The sequence below is a fragment of the Asterias amurensis genome, chromosome 21, assembly GCF_032118995.1.
Source record: "Asterias amurensis chromosome 21, ASM3211899v1".
Taxonomy (NCBI): domain Eukaryota; kingdom Metazoa; phylum Echinodermata; class Asteroidea; order Forcipulatida; family Asteriidae; genus Asterias; species Asterias amurensis.
Window position 1 is genome coordinate 3587622 of NC_092668.1, and position 21218 is coordinate 3608839.

General features: G+C 38.4%; 2 protein-coding genes across 4 annotated transcripts in view; one reads left to right on the forward strand and one right to left on the reverse strand.

The window, feature by feature from the left end:
* The window catches only part of LOC139952883 (cGMP-dependent protein kinase 1-like), a 67627-nt gene extending 51437 nt beyond the window's left edge, over positions 1-16190 (forward strand). For all 3 annotated transcript variants that reach the window (XM_071952160.1, XM_071952163.1, XM_071952161.1), the window contains 8 exons: positions 4655-4784; positions 5829-5965; positions 6805-6894; positions 11902-12043; positions 12609-12772; positions 14364-14549; positions 14885-14951; positions 16068-16190. In XM_071952160.1, coding sequence (XP_071808261.1) covers positions 4655-4784; positions 5829-5965; positions 6805-6894; positions 11902-12043; positions 12609-12772; positions 14364-14549; positions 14885-14951; positions 16068-16163 — 1012 coding nt within the window. In that variant the 3' untranslated portion in view covers positions 16164-16190. The remainder of the gene's footprint in view (positions 1-4654; positions 4785-5828; positions 5966-6804; positions 6895-11901; positions 12044-12608; positions 12773-14363; positions 14550-14884; positions 14952-16067) is intronic.
* The window catches only part of LOC139952884 (translation machinery-associated protein 16-like), a 28513-nt gene that overhangs the window by 5491 nt on the left and 1804 nt on the right, over positions 1-21218 (reverse strand). Inside the window, exons 4-5 of the mRNA XM_071952164.1 lie at positions 20346-20494; positions 19761-19959 (exon numbers count right to left, since the gene is read on the reverse strand). Coding sequence (XP_071808265.1) covers positions 19781-19959; positions 20346-20494 — 328 coding nt within the window. The 3' untranslated portion in view covers positions 19761-19780. The remainder of the gene's footprint in view (positions 1-19760; positions 19960-20345; positions 20495-21218) is intronic.

The following is a 21218-nucleotide window of genomic DNA, read 5'->3' on the forward strand; positions in this document are numbered from 1 at the left end:
GGTAACAAAAATGGGGTTGAGGTTGGTGTTGACCTGGATTCTAACCCACACACTTTGATGACTCAGCAACCAGAACTTGAGTCTGATGCTCTAAACCACTCAGCCATGACACATTTGAAATCTTCAAAAATTCACAATTTTGTTGTTTTCATTGCCATGGATGAAAGTAATGTATATATAATTGAAACTGAAGTGACAAAGTAATACCCATTATTTCTTTGAAACTTATCTTGCTCACAAGCTTTTAAGAAAAGAAAAATTGGCCTCACCAATATAACCAATCTCAAAAAAAAATAATACACAATCATTTTACACAGATGTTCAAAATATTTGTAAACAAGAAAATATGTCAAACACATTCACCCTTACATAAGGTTTATTGCGATTTAAAACTGCAATGCGTTGTGGGAAGGCAGATGGGGCAGTTTGCTATGCGATGTATGTTGTCATGCACGACTCGCGCACGCATCGCCTATTGTGTGGGTTCAGCAGTGCCTTCTCTCGATATTTTGTTATTGTCGATAAACCTTATGGCACAATCTGATACACCAAAAGATTTGCCCGATTCAACAAAGAATCATTAACAAAATTGACTTCCTTTCCAAAATAATTTCCAACAGTTTCAAGAAATTGACCTGATTTCAAAATGTCAACAATTTAAATTTTAAAAAGGTTCACTGTACTCTTTACTTAACTCATTATGGTCATATTATGGTCGGAAGTGTATTTCACAGATTCTGCGTTAAGTAATTATTGAGATGATGGTTACTATAGGTACATCTAATTGTCTAATGATTAACCAAATTGGTTTGGCACAAATGACGGGCACAGACAATATTGACACGGAAATTATGCACTGTTTCCCTAGCAGCATAGGATTACATACAAAATTAGTTTTCTAAAACGTGAGCTAATAGTGTCAATGGTTTTTGTAGGATACTATCCACATTTTTATGTCGTCGCTGTCTGATTGATGTATTTTTGTCGGAAATTTTAACCATATTTCTTTTGAACCTAACCACAACTCTTTCTCATGTTTTCTTATGTATGTTTGTTTATTTGTCGAAAATTATAACCACATTATTTCTTTGGAAGTTAACCAGATTTCTTACTCATGTCATCATCAATGACTTCAAAAATAATATGCACCATTCTGTTTTCCGTGCTCTGTCAAACGTTTTTTTTAACAGGAACAATTTTAACCTTCTATTTTTTTGGAAGTTAACCAAATTTCTTTCTTACGTCAGCATCAATGACTTCAAAAATATATGCACCATTCTTCGCTCTGTTAAAGTTTTTTTTACAGGATTGTATGGCGAGGATAAAGTGATCGTTGTTTAATTTTAGTCTAAAAACTTACTGATAATAAAAATCATACAAAGACTTTTTTCCGATGAAACTTCCCCTTCTAAAGTGAATTCATATTCAAGAAAACTGTATCTGAAAATCCTTTAAAAAAACTATTAAAAAAAAAAAAAACACTGCAGATTTTGTTTGTTACATCAAAAGCTGAAAATGTTGTACGTGTATCACTATTTTCTCCTGATGCACACAACCGATGAAGCCTGAATTTTCACAGGTTTTTCATTTCATGTCTATGGTTGATCCATGAAAGTACAATGTAGATGTAGCTACCTCCATGGTTGATCACACACCAAGAAAAGTGTCTGTGACTACATCGTCAGCTCCTACTAATCCTGAAAAAAAATCTTTTTTTTTTAAAGCGCAAGGCTACGCAAATTCGTTACTATCATTTTTTTTTTAAGACCAGGGCCCAATTTCATAGAGCTGCTAAGCACAAAAATTTGCTTAGCATGAAATTTTTGCCTTGATAAAAACCAACCAAATTTCCACATGATTTTCAGGATAAGCTAACAACAGCTGAATACTAATAACAAGCAATATGTAACAAATAGAAATTTGGTTGGTAATCCTGTTTTTATCGAGGCAGAAATAATTTAATGCTGAGCAAATTTTTGTGCTTAGCAGCTCTATGAAATTGGGCCCAGATATTCACCAGCATTCAACCATAAAGAAACACAGACATGAACTATTCACACTACCCATGCATACATACAGGTGTGTTCTACACCCATGATTGGGTACAGCTAGAGTAACTACAGTTACCTAGTGTCACTAATGGAATGTTATTAGACCATACGTGACCATGCATAGGCAATACATGGCCAACCGTATCCGTTTTGGTTTGTTACAAAATCAACCTTTGAGCTGTAGAAAAATACACTTGCCAAAACTGATCAGGTTTTGCTGCACATAACTAAATCTGACATAACAAAAAGTTTTTTCCAAAAGGTTACAATAGAAAATTACTGCTCTACTGAATTTCAAAACACTACTGAAAAGTGTTATGAAAAAGAAAACATAAAAAATGAAATTAACAGAACCACAAGGAAGTTAGAGACCATTAGTGCCACTCCCTTTAGGTGCAAAAGTTTAAACGTATAAACCATTATACAAAAGTAATTGGAAACTGCAGGACTTTAAAGGAACACGTTGCCTTGGATCGGTCGAGTTGGTCTTTGAAAAACGTTTGTAACCGTTTTTTATAAAATGCATATGGGTAGAAAGATGTTGTAAAAGTAGAATACAATGATCCACACAAACATGCCTCGAAATTGCGTGGTTTTCCTTTTACCTCGTCGACTAACACGTCGGCCATTTATGGGGGTCAAAATTTTGACTCCCATAAATGGCCGACGGTGATAGTTCGCACAGTAGAAGGAAAACCACGCAATTTCGAGGCAAACTTGTGTGGATCATTGTATGCTACTTTTAAAACATCTTTTCAACCATATGCATTATATAAAAAACGGTTAAAAACGCTTTTGTTTTGACCACCTCGTCCGATCCAAGGCAACGTGTTCCTTTAATATCAACTGCTTGTTGTGGCCAGTCTTTGTTGACAAATAAAACAGAATCCAGGAGACACAGTTAAATAGGCAACTAAATCCGTTTCTTGGTTTTTTCCCCAATAATTTCTTTCTCTAATTTTGTATCTCTACTGCCACTTGGCCAAACTCAATGTTTAACAAATTTTCAACACTTTTTAACCTTTGAATCTCACATTGTTGAAGATGTAACACAACACTGGTTAAAGAATATTAAAGACAGTAGACACTATTGGTAATTACCCAAAATATGTATTAGCATAAAACCTTACTTGGTAACAAGTAATGGGGAGAGGTTGATAGTTTAAAACATTGTGAGAAACGGCTCCCTCTGAAGTAACGTAGTTTTCGAGAAAGAAGTAGTTTTCCAAGAATTTGATTTTCGAGACCTCAGAATTAGATTTTGAGGTATCGAAATCAAGCACCTGAAAGCACACAACTTCGTGTGACAAGGTTTTTTCTTCTTTTATTATTATCTCGCAACTTCTCCGACCAATTGAGCTCAAATTTTCACAGGTTTGTTATTTTATGCATATGTTAAGATACAACAAGTGAGAAGACTGGTCTTTGACAATTACCAATAGTGTCCAGTGTCTTTAATTGATTTTTTATGTTGTGAAATAAAGCACCTGAGAAACTGTACCAGTCATAATTAGTTGTCCGGCTGGCTAGTTGTAGTGTTAAAAAGCATCTGTATATTTAGTATGAATTAGAATTATATTACTAAGTGCAAAAGCTGACCAACCAGTGAAGTGAAAATCTAACTGGTCTTGCTGGCAATAGTTAGTGAACAAGTCACAGGCAAACCCCTGCTTACTACTTTTAGCTTTCCTTTTCTGCTTAGATAGAAAACTCTTCTTCATAATTACGTTTGCTCAGCAGCGAACACAGAATCAGTCAGTCTGCTAAGTGTGCTCATGAAATTGTAGTCTTTAGTAGTTTTATTAAAAAATTGTCCATAAAGAACCCACTCCCCCACAATTGTGACCATGTCCAATTAATCATTTTACAATCCACTGTACACCTGTGTTTAACAATTATCTTTTAATTAATTGGAATCTAACCATTGGCAGATTTAGTCACACCTTTCTCCTAAACTTCAAGTCTTTAGCAGCTTCATGAAAATATTGTCCACAAAGAACCCCCTCCCCCAAATTTGACCATGTTCAATTAATCCTTTTACAATCTACTTGTACACCTGTGATTATAACAATACACATTGTCTTTTAGTTAATTGGAATCTAACCATTGACAGATTTAGTTACACCTTCCCCTTGAACCTCAAGTCTACTGACCCTGTTTTAAATTTTGCTAGGTTTTCCTACCTCCCTGAGTTTTCTATATCGAAAGCCAACTTTGCTGTGTTGCTTTTATTCAAGCTTAAGCCTTAATGTCAATGTCCTCTTGCTATAGTTGCAAAATTAGTAGACAGTATGTGATCTGCGGTTAGTAGTTAACTACTACATATCCTTGCGCTGTATCAGGTAGACAGTTCTTCCCATCCACATCATTTTAAAATCTAATAATAGAGATCATTTTCCATTAAATAACGACGTTACATTTTATGACCACATAGAATAATGACCGGATTATAATAAGTCGGGGGCTTTTGCTAGCTTAGAGTTCTGCAACCCAAAGCGGTAAAAGGTAATTAAAAAAAAGAAGCTCATTAAAAATTCACCTTGTAGTTTTTACACGTATGCCATCTAGCAATGTAATGTAAAATATTAATGATCTGTCAACAGAACGAGCAATACATCAGAGCCTGAATCAACACGACAGCGCCGTCTTCAAGATGAATATAAAGATATTGAGCTGGATGACCTGGACATCATCGCTACCTTGGGTATCGGTGGATTCGGAAGAGTTGAGATGGTAAGTTATCATTAACTATGATCCGGTCCCCAGAATGGGGTTTAGAATCTTGGTCATCACGGAAAGAAAAAAATAAAATTACACTCCAGATCACCCCAAGCAGATGTTTAATTAAATAATGTCCGGCCTCGAAATATTCCCACAGCAATTGCCTTTGGTGCCCTCTACAAAGTTCCATTACAAACAAACATTTAATTATTATTATTATTATTTATTCGTCATTTAAACACATATAAAATACAAACAAAACCAAAGCCACCAGGGACAATATGCCCGGAATTAAAGAAATTTACCGAAAATCTCTAGCCCGAAAGCCTTCATCTCCCATATCTCTGGCCAAAAGTAGAGTTGCCCCTTCCAGAGGGAAGTTACTGTGCCCCTTGAAGAGCCAAATTGAAGGCCAGTAAGTGTCATAATGGGGTTCGAACCATCACGGAACAAAATGAAAAATACAAACAGATCACCCCAAGCAAATGCTCCATTAATTAATTACCAAAATAGGTTTTGAACCATGGTCATCACGGAACAACAAAATAAAAATGAGACCCCAAATCACACCAAGCGAATGCTTCATTAAAATTGCAACTAGTATTTGCAAAAAATCTGACTTAAACTTAAAGGCAGTGGACACTATTGGTAATTGTCAAAGACTAGCCTTCACAGTTGGTGTATCTCAACATAAGCATAAAATAACAAACCTGTGAAAATTTGAGCTCAATCGGTCATCGAACTTGCGAGATAATAATGAAAGAAAAAAACACCCTTGTCACACGAAGTTGTGTGCGTTTAGATGGTTGATTTGGAGACCTCAAGTTCTAAATCTGAGGTCTTGAAATCAAGTTCGTGGCAACTTCCTTCTTTCTTGAACTATGGCACTTCAGAGGGAGCCCTTTCTCACAATGTTTTATACCATCAACCTCTCCCCATTACTCGTCACCAAGAAAGGTTTTATGCTAATAATTATTTTGAGTAATTACCAATAGTGTCCACTGCCTTTAACCAATACAACTGTTTTCATCTCTGTGATCATCTGTTTTATTTTAGGTGCAAGTTGCAGGTGACAAGCAAACCTACGCCCTTAAATGTCTCAAGAAATATCACATCGTGGAGACAAGACAACAGGAGCACATCTACTCCGAGAAGAAGATCATGATGCATTCCAATAACCCCTTCATTGCAAAGTAAGATTTTGTAGACAAAGTTGATTCATTTCAATGGGCCATATTTTTGACAGCGTAGGGGGCGCTCTCAATCACATCCGGGGGTATATTCATACATACCTTAAACAGTTATTAAAGATTTGAACACACTACCACCACAGACATCATATCCATCACAGACAGTGAGACTTTCAAAGGAGCCGTTAAAACCCACCTCTAAAGCAACTAAGAACTACAGCACAACAAAAGAACGCCTGTTGAAACTGTGCAGGACAAATCGTGTATACCCCCGGAAGTGATAAAAATACTCTTGAGCGCGCCCTCATGCGGTAAAAAAATATGGCGCATTCAGTAAACATTCATTGAAAGGTGGCAGTTACAGTACAGGTTATTTACAAAAACATTACACTGCAGAACAAAGCTATGCCTCAAATGAAGCAGATATTTATGATCAAAGGTCTCAATTGTTTTTCCTGGCTTTAACCAACAAGAAACAACCCTTGTCTTGCACAGCTGGGTATTTTAAAACAATTGTTGTTAAATATAACATGTTTAAACAAAAACTTAAATTCGAATTTCACTTGTTTCTTTTGACCCACCCACCCACAATTTTGAAAAAAAGAAGAGACTTTTTGATTATGTTTTTTAACATAGACTATTCCAGACTATCGTAATTCAAAAAAATTATATAATTGGGTCTCAAAATATTCATCACTGCAATTACCTATCATTCTGAAAGTTTGTTTATACTCAGCGCCCTGAGTACCTTGTTTGGTAGATATGTTCGCTATATAAGACTTCGATATTATTATTATTATTATTATTATTATTCAAAGTTAAAACTACATTTCTTTCTACAGGTTGTATAAGACATTTACAGACAGCAAGTATGTGTACATGTTGATGGAGGTTTGTCTAGGAGGGGAACTGTGGACCATCCTTAGAGACAGGTAAGATCAATCCCTACCCCCCCCCCCCACTTTTCCCATATAAAATTTACCTCCATCTAGAGAACAGTGTTGTAGTCAAGTTGAGTATCAAGTACTGCCGAGCCCGAATTGTACTCCAGTATGGATACTTGGGCCACCGAGTCCGAGTGTGAATTAAGGGGCCGATTTCACAAACAGCTCAGGTTTATCTTAACTACAAATCAATCGCAAGTGTTATTTGAAGCTTTGCATGGTGTGAAGAAACAAGAAGAAACTATAAATAAATAGTAAACTTAAATGTTGGCTCTTTTCTGTTTGCTCTGAAAAGAGCTGGTTGGGTCTTGACGTTTCAAACAGTATACTCTGCTCATCTTCAGGAGAAGACGAGCAGAGTTTAGACCTATACTATTTGAGACCCAACCGGCTCTTCCTTCCTTCCTGTGAAGTGCAGCCTCGCATATGTGAGGATAAATGCACTGCGTGTTTGCGCATGCGTCCAAGAAAAATAAGCAGGACATGCTGTCGAGTGCGGAAATTTTTAGTGTAAACAAGTGCAAGTAAAAACTGTTGGATATGGAGAGCTACTTAGATGGATGAGCCTTAAGTGCAAGCTTAAAGGCTTCAAGCGATTTGTACTCCGCTGGATCTACTGCTAGGCTATTCCAGTCCCGGATGGTACGTGGGAAGAAGGAGTTAGTAAACACAGTTGATTTGGTGTGAGGGATGACAAAGCGTGATTTGTGACCTCTTGTTGATGTAGATAGATGGACGAGGTACTGGTTCCACTCAATGTCAACGAGACCATAACGGATTTTGTACATCATAGCCAGGCGACTGCTAGTGCGTCGGTCCTGTAGGGATTGCCAGTTTAGCTCTTGTAGGATAGCAGAGACACTTCTTGTCCTGTCGTAGATCCCTGTGACAAAGCGGGCTGCATTGCGTTGGACTTGTTCCACTTTCTTGGAGTTGCGCTGTGTGTGGGTGTCCCATACAACACTAGCGTACTCGACTGTTGGTCTTACGAATGTGTTGTATGCAGACTCCTTGATCTTATGACTGCAGTGCCTGAGATTACGGGACAGGAAAGCTCGAGTGGAGTTGGCTTTTTTAGTGATAGTGTCGACATGGGTATTGAAGCTGAGATGGGAGTCGATGTGTACTCCAAGATATTTGGCTGAATGTTGAACTTCTAATGTGTGGCCATGAACGGTGTAGGATGCATGGATGGGCCTGCGCTTGTTGGTGATTTGGAGCACATTGCATTTCTTAGCGTTGAACCTCATCAGCCACTTTGACTCCCAGTCTTGTAGGGCATCAAGATCTTTTTGGAGGCTGGTCGTGTCATTGTGGGATGAGATGTGCTTGTATACTACACTGTCATCAGCAAACAGCCTAGTTGTTGAGTGATGGACGCAATCGGGAAGGTCGTTGATGAAGATAAGGAACAGCAATGGACCTAATACACTACCCTGTGGTACTCCTGATGTTACTTGGGATTCGGCGCTCTTCTGACCATCAACTACAACGACCTGGGACCGTTTGTGGAGGAAATCACGGATCCAGTCCAGGGTGCTGTTGCGAATGCCGTAGTGATCAGCCTTTAATAGGAGGTGACGGTGTGAGACTTTGTCGAAGGCTTTCTCAAAGTCAAGAAGGATCATATCAATTTGTGACTTGTCATCCAATCCTCCCGCTAGATCTTGGACCGTGAGGATGAGCTGGGAGTCACATGACCTACGCTGGCGAAAACCGTGCTGTGAGTCTGACAAGATGTTGTTGTCATCGAGATGGCGGATTATTGCACAGTAAATGATGTGCTCACAGAGCTTGCATAGGATTGAGGTGAGAGAGATGGGCCGATAGTTAGCTGCATCAGACCTGCTACCCTTCTTGAATATAGGGACAACGTGGGCTTTCTTCCACTGCAGTGGCACTCTACCTTGGTTGATGGAAGACTGAAGTAAGAGTGTAATTGCAGGAGAGACTTCTTCCGCTATTTCCTTCAGGAGCTTAGCAGGTATGCCATCGGGGCCAGATGCAGTAAATGGCTTGAGGTTCCTGAGAAGTTTGATGACTCCATTTTGGCTTACAGAGATGGATTCCATAGCAGGATAGTTGGAGGGACCCAAATCAGGAGGCGCTGAGCCATCGTCCTTGGAGAACACGGAGGTGAACTGACGGTTTAAGGCATTGGCTTTGGACTTTGGGTCCACATGCAGGAGTCCGTCTTCTTTAAGTGGGGCCACTCCCATCTGGTCACGTCGTAGGGACTTTATTAGGGCACCAAGCCTCTTGTTCCTACTGCCAGCTGGTGCACTTTGCACAATGTCATAGATGTACTTGTTGTATGCATTGCGACAGGTCTTCTGTGTGTCTCTCTTAAGGCGTCGGAAGCGGGCCCAGTCCTTATCTCTGTTAGTTCGACGAGCTTTCCTGTAGGCCCTTGCTTTGCATCTAGAGGCATGCTTGGTGTCGGAATTAAACCAGGGTTTGCTGAGTCGGTTTGAGCTTTGTTTAGAGGGTACATAAGCATCTATGACATGGAGCAGCTCATGGTGGATGGCCTCAGCAAGATCTTCAACTGGAGTGGTGGTAGAAAACTCAGAGGTGAATTGGGTTGACCATTCCTTTATTCTCTGACGAATAGCATTGAGGTCAGCTCTTTTCCACAAGAGGATTTTCCTTCTCACAGGTTTTTTGCGAAGTGCACGGACATTGACGTCCATGAATACCACATCATGGTCACTCAGCCCGGGTAGGCCAGAACATTTGTTGACAAGTGAGGGGCGGTTAGTAATGATGACATCTAAGATGTTGTTGCCTCGTGTCGGGAAATCAATCATCTGCTCGAGACCAGTTCTATTGAGGGCTTGCAAGAATGACTCATTGATTGTAGTCCTGTACTGATGGGACTTGATGCTGTTAGTAACCCAGTCGATATCAGGGAGATTGATATCCCCAGCTATCCAAATTGCAGCATCAGGATTGTTCAGGCAGATATCAGAAATGGCACTGGTAAGATCATTCATGTGATCGATGCTGCAGTTAGGTGGGCGGTAAAAAGAAGCTACAATTATTGATTGATTGCCGTTGATGATTTTGGCAGCTATGAACTCAGATTCTGTTTTGATGACCATCTGATGGTTGTTAAGGCTAGAATGGATGCCTAATAAGACGCCACCGTAGCCATCCTTCCTATCGCAACGGTAAAGGTCATACCCCGTTGGAAAGACTTCGCCTTGAGAGATTGATGGTTTGAGCCAGGTCTCGCATCCATAGATCACATCAGGCTTCACAGCTTCAACTAGACTCCAAAACTCTTCACGCTTTGAGAGGATGCTCTGAAAATTAATTTCAAGAAGGCGAAGGTTTTGGAAGGAATGTTGTTTGGCCTTGTTTGGAGATGACATGGCAATGGGGGAGCCAGGTGAGGGTGAGCTGGTAGAGCTACATGTAGATGTTGAGTGGCCATGGCTGTTGGGGGAGCTGACAGTTCCATCCAAGATGGTGGTCTCAAAAAGACTAGTTGAGAAGATTGGCAGACCACATCTGTAACATTCCCATGGTAGATCGCAACGCCCAAGGTCTTGTAGGGCAGTGTCGGATAGACTGACACAGGCTGCGTGAAACCAGACATTACATGATTCACAAAGTATGCTAGCTTTGGCACCCTTGTAGGACGTACATGCTCGGTTGCATTCCCCACATGGATATTTAGGAGGGCGGGGGCCAGGGTTGGACTCCACATCACCTGCTTGAAGGATTGACTTGCAGGTAAATGAAATGACGCTGCCAATATACAACAATGAGATGATAGCAAGAACAATCCATAAGGAAGACCCGGGGAGACAAGGATGATGAAGATGGCATGAACTTCTAGTTGAAGTTGACATAATCGCTTGAGTTGATCACATCTGTTATGGGTAGTACTAGTAGAAATGTGTGAGGGGCCGTTTTTAACCAAGAGTACAATTATCTGTTCGATAATTATCCTTAAGAAATCACATACAGCAATCCTGCAACTCTGACTGTAGTGTGTAGAAGGAATGCTAGGACGCCCTCTGTTGGCAACACTAATTAATCATACAGATCGTCGACTTACATGACTCCATGATCGATAAAAGAGAAATATCCAACACTGGATGAACCAATCCTATTGATAACAACACCAGTTGAACCGGAGGCGTTACTTTACTGGAATACGAAGAGATTACAGCAGAAGAAGAATTACAACCGGAGATTGGATCGAAAAGAAGAATAAATTTCCGCACTGAAAACACTGACTGAACCATTCGAGTCGGACGCATGCGCTCTTCTCAGAGCCAACACTCACACAAAAGAGATTTACACATAGTTGTACCCGCAAGTTTACTATTTATTTAAATTTTCTTCTAAAATAAATTGTAGCTGCTAAAAGTAAAGGGTGATGTCACAATACAAATCACTATGGTAATACAGACAGTTTGTCTAGCATGTCTTGCGATGAATGTTATTGCTTAGTAAAATCGGCCCCTGATATCCAAGTCCAAAAGCTGGGTACCTAAAACAATACATGTACTTACAAGAACAAGTGTGTGTACTCAAGTCAGGTACCAAGTACAAGAACACTGCTGCAACACTACATGTACATTAGATGCAAAATATAATTCCTTTGTATAATAATTATGATTATTATTATTATTCATACATTATAGGATTTGAGGCATTGCATGGTGAGGTATCAATGTATGTTTGGTTTGCGATTATCTACTCCGCAGCAGTAGACATGGTAGAATAAAGCAAGACAGTTCTCTAAGAACAAACTCTACCTGGCAAGTAGATACACACATGGTGTTACCGCAAACCAAACATACATATTCATACATTACTCTTTTTTTTCGCTTTGCCTAACAAGGACCTAACCTCACAGAAACCTAACCTCACAGGGACCTTACCTCAGGAATAAGATTAAGAATAATCAAACATTGAGATTATCAATATTGTAATTTAAACTCCGCTCGTTTGTCTTCTTTTTTCCCCCTTTTTCAGAGGGTCGTTTGATGATCACACTGCCCGTTTCTGCATAGCATGTGTCGTTGAAGCCTTCTCGTATCTCCATGGTAAAGGGATTGTGTATCGTGACCTCAAACCAGAAAACCTCCTTTTAGACGCCAGAGGAAATGTCAAAATGGTGAGATATTTACTAGATTCTTTCTAAAGATTCATAATGAGTACAAGGACCTTGTCACACAAAACAACCTTTTTAGATTCCGGAGGGACGGAATCTGAAAATGGTAAGATGTTTGCTAGATATGATTTAAAGATTCCTAATGAGTGTTTAAAGGCAGTGGAAATTATTAATAATTACTCAAAATAATTATTAGCATAAAACCTTACTTGGTACTGAATAATGGGGAGAGGTTGATAGTATAAAACATTGTGAGAAACGGCTCCCTCTGAAGTGACGTAGTTTTCGAGAAAGAAGTAATTTTCAAGACCTCAGAATTAGATTTTGAGATCTTGAAATCAAGCATCTGAAAACAAACAAATTCGTGTAACAAGGGAGTTTTTCTTTCATAGTTATCTCGCAACTTCAATGACCAATTGAGCTCAAATTTTTACAGGTTTGTTATTTTATGCATATGTTGAGATACTTGTGAGACGTCCTTGGTTTCATAACCAACATTTTTTAATAATAACAATAATAAAAGTAGTAACAAAGTAATGATTTTTCAATTTCAAAACCTCTTCAACAGGTGGACTTTGGGTTTGCAAAGTCAATTGGTTTCGGGCGTAAGACTTGGACATTTTGCGGAACTCCGGAGTACGTCGCTCCTGAGATCATTCTGAATAAGGGTCACGACTTTGCAGCCGACTACTGGTCACTAGGAATTCTTATATTTGAGCTTCTCACCGGCAAGTAAGTCATTTAATAGATATTAAATTTGCATCCGGGATATTCATTTTGGTGTCACCCATACACCGATGTGTGTTATCACTGTATCCTCAGTACTTTCCCCGAGTTCTGTGAACCAAATCACAGGCATATTACTCAGGTGGGATTCGAACCTTTGAAATTCTAGAGCAGTGTCTTACCGAGACTGCATCTGGCTACCGGGCAATCTCTCGGTGGTCTAGTTGGTAGTAAGTAAGTCATTATTACCAGATCAACTGGAGTCAGCCTTATTTAGTAACTTGAGACCAATGTTATCATAACAATTTGATAATTGCCAAATCAACTCAAGTCAATTTACCGTAGAAATTTGATCATTACAATAGCGAATTGAACATAACCAACAGTTCTCCATTGCTCATAACTAAAGTAATTTTTTAATTTGACAATTATTTGAGTAATTACCAGCAGTTAACTTTGTTAGGTGTTCGGCCACCAGCCGAACAACTATTGTTATTGTTCTGTTTTTTTTTTTTTTTTTTTTTGTTTTTTTTTTTTTTTCTGCGTGTTCTTCTCCTCGAACGTTCTCGCGCGATTTTCGCAAAAACTAAAGCTTGTCTGAACCTGAAACTTACCATATATATTGATCTTAATGAGTAGACGAAACAGCAACATTTTTGGAATGATGACGTCATTGATGACGTCATTACGTTCAAAAAAACGCTAAAAATTGGAGAGTTCATATCTTGAGAACTACAAATGCCACACACAAGATATTTGGTGCATATAAAAGGTCTTGTAATTAGCTACAAAAGTCGTGCACAACGTGACCTCATGTGACTTTTACTTCCGGTTGAAACAGGAAGTTCAAAATTTCAAAAGTTCATATCTCAAGAACTATATATCATATTCGCAAAATTTGAATATCAGTTTGAAGATCAGTTATCCTGCTCAAACTTTTGCACAAACATAATGCCAGTTGAATTTTGCCTTCTGGTCGTAAAAGCGCGCGTTTGTGTTGACCTCCATTCATTACGCGTAGAAACCAGATAGTATCGCCATTCATGTATGTGAATGCTACTATTGTATTGTGGGTGTGTGGGTGTGTGTGCGTGTAGTTCATGTAGGCCTACATTGTATCCATGCTCTACGACAAAACAGCACTGCGTGGCTGTGGGCATTACGGGTTGTGTATACACATGCAGACTCCGTTGAAGGCGCGCGTAATTCAAATTCCACTACGCTGGGATTCGCCTCATCTTTCTTCGTGCGATTTTGAACAAAATGTTAAACTACTATGAACTTGTTGAACAAAACTAACGCTTGTATGAACTTGAAACTTACCATGAACATAAACCTTAGTGTGCAGACGAAACCAAAACTTTTTTTGGAATGATGACATCATCGATGACGTCATTAAGTTAAATAAACGGTAAATAATTGAAAAATTCATATCTTGAGAACCACAAACGCTACGTACAAGATTCTTTCACTACATGAAACCTCTTGTAATGTTCTACAAATGTTGTACACAACGTGACCTCATTTGACCATTCACCCGAACACCCTGAGTTTGTACACAAACTCTCAATTTCTAGTTATTTATGTTCCTCTTCAGCCCACCCTTTACATCCTCCGATCCAATGAAGACCTACAACATTATCCTCAAGGGAATCGACATTGTGGAATTCCCGAAGAAAATCTCCCGCAGTGCAGCCCTCTTGATCAAACGACTCTGTCGTGACACTCCAGCCGAGAGGCTTGGCTACCAGAAGAACGGAATCTTGGACATCAAGAAGCACAAGTAAGATGCGTAACCATGACAACCTAATCAAGCCATTTATTTGAGCCCAATTTCACAATAAACTGAGGGTGTTTACTGTTTATATCATTTTTAAAGGGCGAGAGTCACTCATTGCTGACAAAAAAAGTATGAATTTTAGGAGATGTGTAGAAATGGTAACCCATGGGGCTTAAATGTCACTTTTGAAACATCTTTGAGAACGACCCTGATCTCTATTGAATTATATGGGGGTGTAGACAATCCATATATCCACGAGTAGCAACTGCCCTAACCACTTACTGAAGCTACTTCTATAATTAATGAATCAATTAATTAATTTCTTATCAATTTGACAGGTGGTTCCAGGGATTTGACTGGGAAGGTTTGAAGAAGCAGACCATCATCCCTCCCATACTGCCCAGGGTATGTGTTTCTTATTCTGCTTCTTATCATAATAGGCAGTCGGGTTTGCTCAGTAGTTTCTAACCCTGCCTTTCACCTCTGTGGACCCCGTTTGATTCCCGGACTGAAGCCTTGCATGTGCTTTGTGTTTTCAGTCCCTACCTGAATGGGTTTTTCAATCAGGGGTTTTCGTTAAAGGCAGTGGACACTATTGGTAATTACTCAAAATAATTATTAGCATAAAACCTTTCTTGGTGACAAGTAATGGGGAGAGGTTGGTGGTATAAAACATTGTGAGAAACAGCTCCCTCTGAAGTGCCATAGTTTTGGACATGTTGGAGAAAGAAGTAATTTTCCACGAATTTGATTTCGAGACCTCAAGTTTAGAACTTGAGGTCTCGAAATCAACCATCTAAACGCACACAACTTCGTGTGACAAGGGTGTTTTCTTCTTTCATTATTATCTCGCAACTTTGATGACCGATTGAGCTCAAATTTTCACAGGTTTGTTATTTTATGCATATGTTGAGATACACCAACTGTGAAGGCTAATCTTTGACAATTACCGATAGTGTCCACTGCCTTTAATAGTACCCAGTACATCTTGTATTTGTATTCTGTTGTGGTTTTTTCTCTTTAGGTCATTTCAATGATTGACTTGCATATTGTTGACTTGTATATTTATTTTTTTAAATGTTATTTTATACTTCTATATAATTTTACCTTGTTTATATATTTTCACGTGTTTTGTTTACCCTTTGTTTTTTTGCTGTGTGCTTTCTGACTTTTGTTCTACTTCATTGCTTTTGTTACACTTAGTTACCTGTTCATGTTTGTTCTGTTGTCGTTTCGCCTTCAAAAAAGACTAGAACTGTCAGACCATTATTTTGTTTTTGCTATGGATTTCTTAAACATTTAAATATTAAGTTTAAATATTCAAGAATGTTTGTTAATGCTTTCTTGATTCTTACATGATGATACCTGTTAGTGACAGTTAACCCCTATTGGTTATCAATATATAGTTCGTAAATTAAAATAAATAACTAAATAAGTAATTATTGTTTGTTACATAAAGAATCAGAATCATACACTTTTACTAATTCCACTCTCTGGTGAATATTTGTGTTTTGTTCTCAGATACGATCCTGTGACGATGCAAGTAACTTTGATAATTACGGCAAAGATCTTGAAGTCCCTCCTGATGAGCTTTCTGGATGGGATGAGAACTTCTAAGATCTTCTCTTAATACTGCTCAAGACGTCTTAACGTCTTGGAATCAGGAAAATAAAGAAACGACTACAGGGGCCGATTTCACAAAGAGCTAAGATTGATCTTAACTGCAAGTCAATCGTAGTTGCTTAGTAAAGTGAGATGTCACAATACAAATTATGGTATTACTGACAAATCGTCTTATGATGGATTTTATCGCTTAGTGAAATCTAGCCTAGGACTGAAGAGAGGAGAAGGTTTTTTTTTTTTTTTTTTTTACAATAAGGTGCTTAGTTCAACAAGACGACAATGCAATGATTTGAAAATTCTTGTTTTTAAGTTCAGGCACCAAAAACATGATTTTAAGTAGTTCTTGAGAGGTAGTTTCACCTTTTAGGGGGGGGGGGCATAGAAATTGGAGAGGAAATGAAGATTGGTATGTTCTTGGAAATGCTGGTGGTTAATACTAAAAAAGTTAAGAAATAATGCCGGGAGTTACAGGGTTCTCCACATGGTTTTTTAAAACTGGACAGGTTATTTTTTATGTTTGGTCGTTCGGCCTTGGCACGCTGTTTTGAAACAAGACCTTTGGAACGTTCGCTACTTTGTGTTTATCTTGGTTTTAAGACTTCTACAGTGCAATCTAAAGCATTCTACAGGGTTTCCTGTGATTATTTTTGTGAAAAGTGTATCAATCAAAATTTGGACCTACTCGGCACGCAATCCATGTGTATCAACCGATATGATAGCTTGCGCATGGGAAAACCTAGACTTGATTTGGAAGAAGGAAGAATAGTCAGTCAACTACTCCTGGTTTGTGCACTCCATGTTTTCAGGTTCCAGAAATCGGACCGTATTGAATATGATGTCACCAGTCAAATATCTGCCCTACAACATGGCATCTTTGCACGCGTGCGTGGGCGTGCATGTGCGGCAGAAATCAAACTGGGAATGCTGCGTGCTTCATTGATGTACATGTACGCATTTGGACGCGCATATGGTTTGCCCAACAAAATGGCAACAAAGTGGTTATTCAACGCTGTCTGTTCTGTCGAATCTCATTCACTGTCAAACACACGAGTCGGAAAGTGATGCCTCATGTTTTTTCCACAACCCTAGATACAATTGACATTTAACAATATCCCAAAAAACAAAAAAGTTTGATCTTATTTCTGCTGTCTGAGTGAATCTGTGAAACTGTTTTGTCGTCTTGTTAGCTCTTTTTGGAAACGTCGATTATTATGTCTCGGGTACTTTTTGTAAAATATTTGTGTATATTATTGTACATGTTTTACTAGTTTAAATAATGCGACTGTAGTGTACATGTGTTTTTGTTTGTGTCGAACGGTGGCTACAATACAAGTGGAAAGAAAAAAATATCCTAAAAAGAAACCATAAAATACTGGGCAACATTCGATGTTAAATAACACATTTAAAAAAAAATGCTGTAACGAATTGTACCTTCCGTAGAAACCACAAAGTATTTTTAATGGTTTTTTTCATTATATATGTCTTTCACTTGACCGTTAAGTGTTTCTCAGAGGTTTAAGAAATGGTGAAATTTGTACATACTGGCTCTTTCTAGATTTGGACTTATCTGATACTATTAAAGGCCCTAACAGGTGAACACAGAAAAGTAGTGCTTAAAGGCAGTGGACACTATTGGTAATTGCTCAAAATAATTGTTAGCGTTAAAACTTACTTGGTAACAAGCATCGGAGAGCTGTTGATAGTACATTGTATAAAACGCTCCCTCTGAAGTAACGTAGTTTTCGAGAAAGAAGTAATTTTAAACAAAGTAATTTTCCACAAATTTGATTTCGAGACCTCAGAGTTAGATTTTGAGGTCCTGAAATCAAGCATCTGAAAGCACTTAACTTCGTGTGAAAAGGGTGTTTTTTCTTCCATTATTACCTCGCAACTACGACGACCAATTGACCAATTTCCACAGGTTTGTAATTTCATGGAAATGTTGAGATACACCAAGTGAGAAGACTGGCCTTTGTCAATTACCAAAGGTGTCCAGTGTCTTTAAATAATAGAACAAAATATAAAATTCAGTGGGTGTTTTTACTATTTAAATTTGCTCTTCCATTTTTTGAATTGCATACATGTAGTATGATGAAAAAATTGTGATTTATACTTCAGTATGTGCTCTCCTTTATATCAAATACTGCAGATCTTTTCAAAACCAATATTTCCGGTTAGATTTTGCAAGTCGTTCTGCACAAACCAATTTGCAGTTGAGATTTATTTTGAGATTTTGACGAGAGTGTGGTCTTATTCCAGAGAGCTGTTTCTGCACAAAAAGTTGCTAAGCACAACAAAATTATGCTTATCAGAATCGGTTACCAGCCAAACTTCCATGTCTGACTGTCAAATGGCTGGTTTCCTACTCATACCCGCTAAGCAGAAATTTGTTAGTAATATTTTGTGCTTAAGCAGAGAATAGTGCTTAACATTTCTCTGCTGAGCAATAATGAGCAGGATACCAGTCACAAATGGTGCATGTGAAATAGTACTTTGGTCGGTTACCTTATTGTGCTGAGCATAATTTTTTGTTATGCTGCGCTACTTTTTGTGCTTTAGAAAGCAGCTCTATGAAATTTGGTCATGTAGTGGAATATACAACTGTACTGATGCATAGTAAGTGCGTGGTTTAATCTAAACCACTAATAATGTCTTTGGGGTTCTTGTAAGGTCATGGTTTAAATCTAATTATGGTAAATTTGTTTTTGGTTAACACGTTAAGAATGGGTAAGAATTTTATCGTATTGTAATTTTTGTTTGAAACAGACATTCAAGTCATTTTATCATATTTTCTGTCGGCAAAAGCAGCAGATCTTGATTTTAGTTTGCATAGCGGCAGATGCATTATTTATACCATTGCTCAGCCTATATAACTAATTTATTACCATAAACTTAAATTCAACTGCAGAAAGTTGATTTCATTAACTTTCATTTCATTAACTTTCACGAAAAAAAAGTTTCACGAAAAACCCAATTTTTGCATCCTTGAAATCTGGATGAATCTTTGCGATGTTTAACCCAACCTTTAACTAAATTGTAAATTATTTCTCTGTAAATAATTAATATCACATGTTTTTCGGTGTTTTTGACAAATATAATATATATTTTTTATATGTATTTAACCATTTTTCTGCGAGTTCTTTCAAGGAACAAATTCAATCCGTTAAAGCAAAATAATAAAGTAATTTAATTGTATTAAAATGGTATTAATGGAAACAAATCTTTTTAAAAAAAATTATGAATATTCAGGAAATTGGAGGTTTATTGACTTCACACTTTGAACAAAAAAGCAAGTGTTTTCCAGTTTTTATTCCATTTCTTCAGGTCTGTCTGGTACCACAGACTCCATTCCATATTAAAACCTTTGTAATACATGTGTTGGGCTACTACAACTACCAGTCTGCTCATACTGTCTTTAACAAAGTTATTTATATTTGCAAATTCTCAATAACCTCGATATACGTGTACTTTTTGTTTTGCCTTACAAATATAATTGGGCGTTAAGTTGGATATTAAAATAGTTGAACAAAATCGGAAAGTACTCTGTGGTTTGTTTGTGATTGATTTATTTATTTATTTTTTTTCAGATACCTTGCTCTTTTACTCCTTTGCTACCGATCCCCCTCCGTTTCCTTTCTACTTCTTGACGTCGTCTTGGAATCTTCCTTCTTCTTGGAACTGGTTTTTATAGAAGTGACTTTCCTCATTTTGATGAGGTTTACGTGTCTGGCTGTACCGTCCCATTCCAGGAAAATTCCCAGAGTTTTCTTGTCTGTTAAATCCGGGGCTTCTGATGGTGTCAAATAAATGTAATAAGATCAAATGTTGGATTTTGTGTCATAAGTCACTCTGACAAAGATACAAGGTTAATGGACCTTGCTCCTACATCAGCCCTGGGTTAAAGGCACTGGACACTATTGGTAATTACTCAAAATAATTGTTAACATAAAATCTTTCTGGGTAACGAGCAATGGAGAGCTGTTGATAGTATAAAACATGGTGAGAAATGGCTTCCTTCTGAAGTAACGTAGTTTTTGAGAAAGAAGTAATTCCTCGGTAAAAATATTTAAATTGATCTTGAGACCTCACGTGTGAGGTCTTAAAATGAGCCCAGTACACTATCCAATTTCGCTCACTGACATCTTGGGCCAAGACTACCACTCTGCACAAACCCACCTAAGCCACACGTATTGAACAGATTCTCTTCTGATGTCATCGTTGTTCTGATAACGTCTTCTCTTGCTGCGTGCTGTCGACCTTTTCTTGACTTCATTCCCTGAATGATGTCAATCTGTTCCAGCTCCTCCTCAAAGCGGTGCAAGTAACTGTTCAATCACAAGCAAACAATCAAAAGAAATTTATAAAGCGCCAAAATCAAAAGTCTGCTCTATGGCGCTGATGCATGGGCACAAACAGGATGATACACTTCCTGAAACAGGTGAGCTTTTAGGAGTGTCTTCAATGTATGCAGTGAGGTGGTATCTCTCTTGTTTCAGATTCTGGGTCCGTATACACAAAAATTATCTATCGGCAAAAGAGACACAATGGGTTTTAGGCTCCACAAAAAGATAGAAAAAACAAATTATTTATAGCCGTAAAGTCTAGTGAAAACCATCTCTGCCCACACAGGTACCCATTTTACCCCAGGGTCGAGGGAGGCTTGTTGTTAAGGGTCTTGCTAATAGACACCAATGTCACGACCTGGATTCAAACTCGGACTCTGCTGAACAGAAACACCAGAGCTCGAGTTTGGCGCTCTCATCCGCTTGACCACGACGCCCTACAATATAGAGGCCGAATATAATATTTCACCCCAAAGGCTAATTGTCATGACCCGGAATCGAACCCACACTCTGCTGAACAGAAACACCAGAGCTCAAGTTCGGCGCTCTTATCCGCTTGACCACGACACCCTACAATAGAGAGACAAGATATAATATTTCACCCCAACGGATAATTGTCACGACCTGGATTCGAACCCACACTCTGCTGAACAGAAACACCCCAGAGTTCGAGTTCAGCGCTCTTATCCGTTTGGCCACGACACCC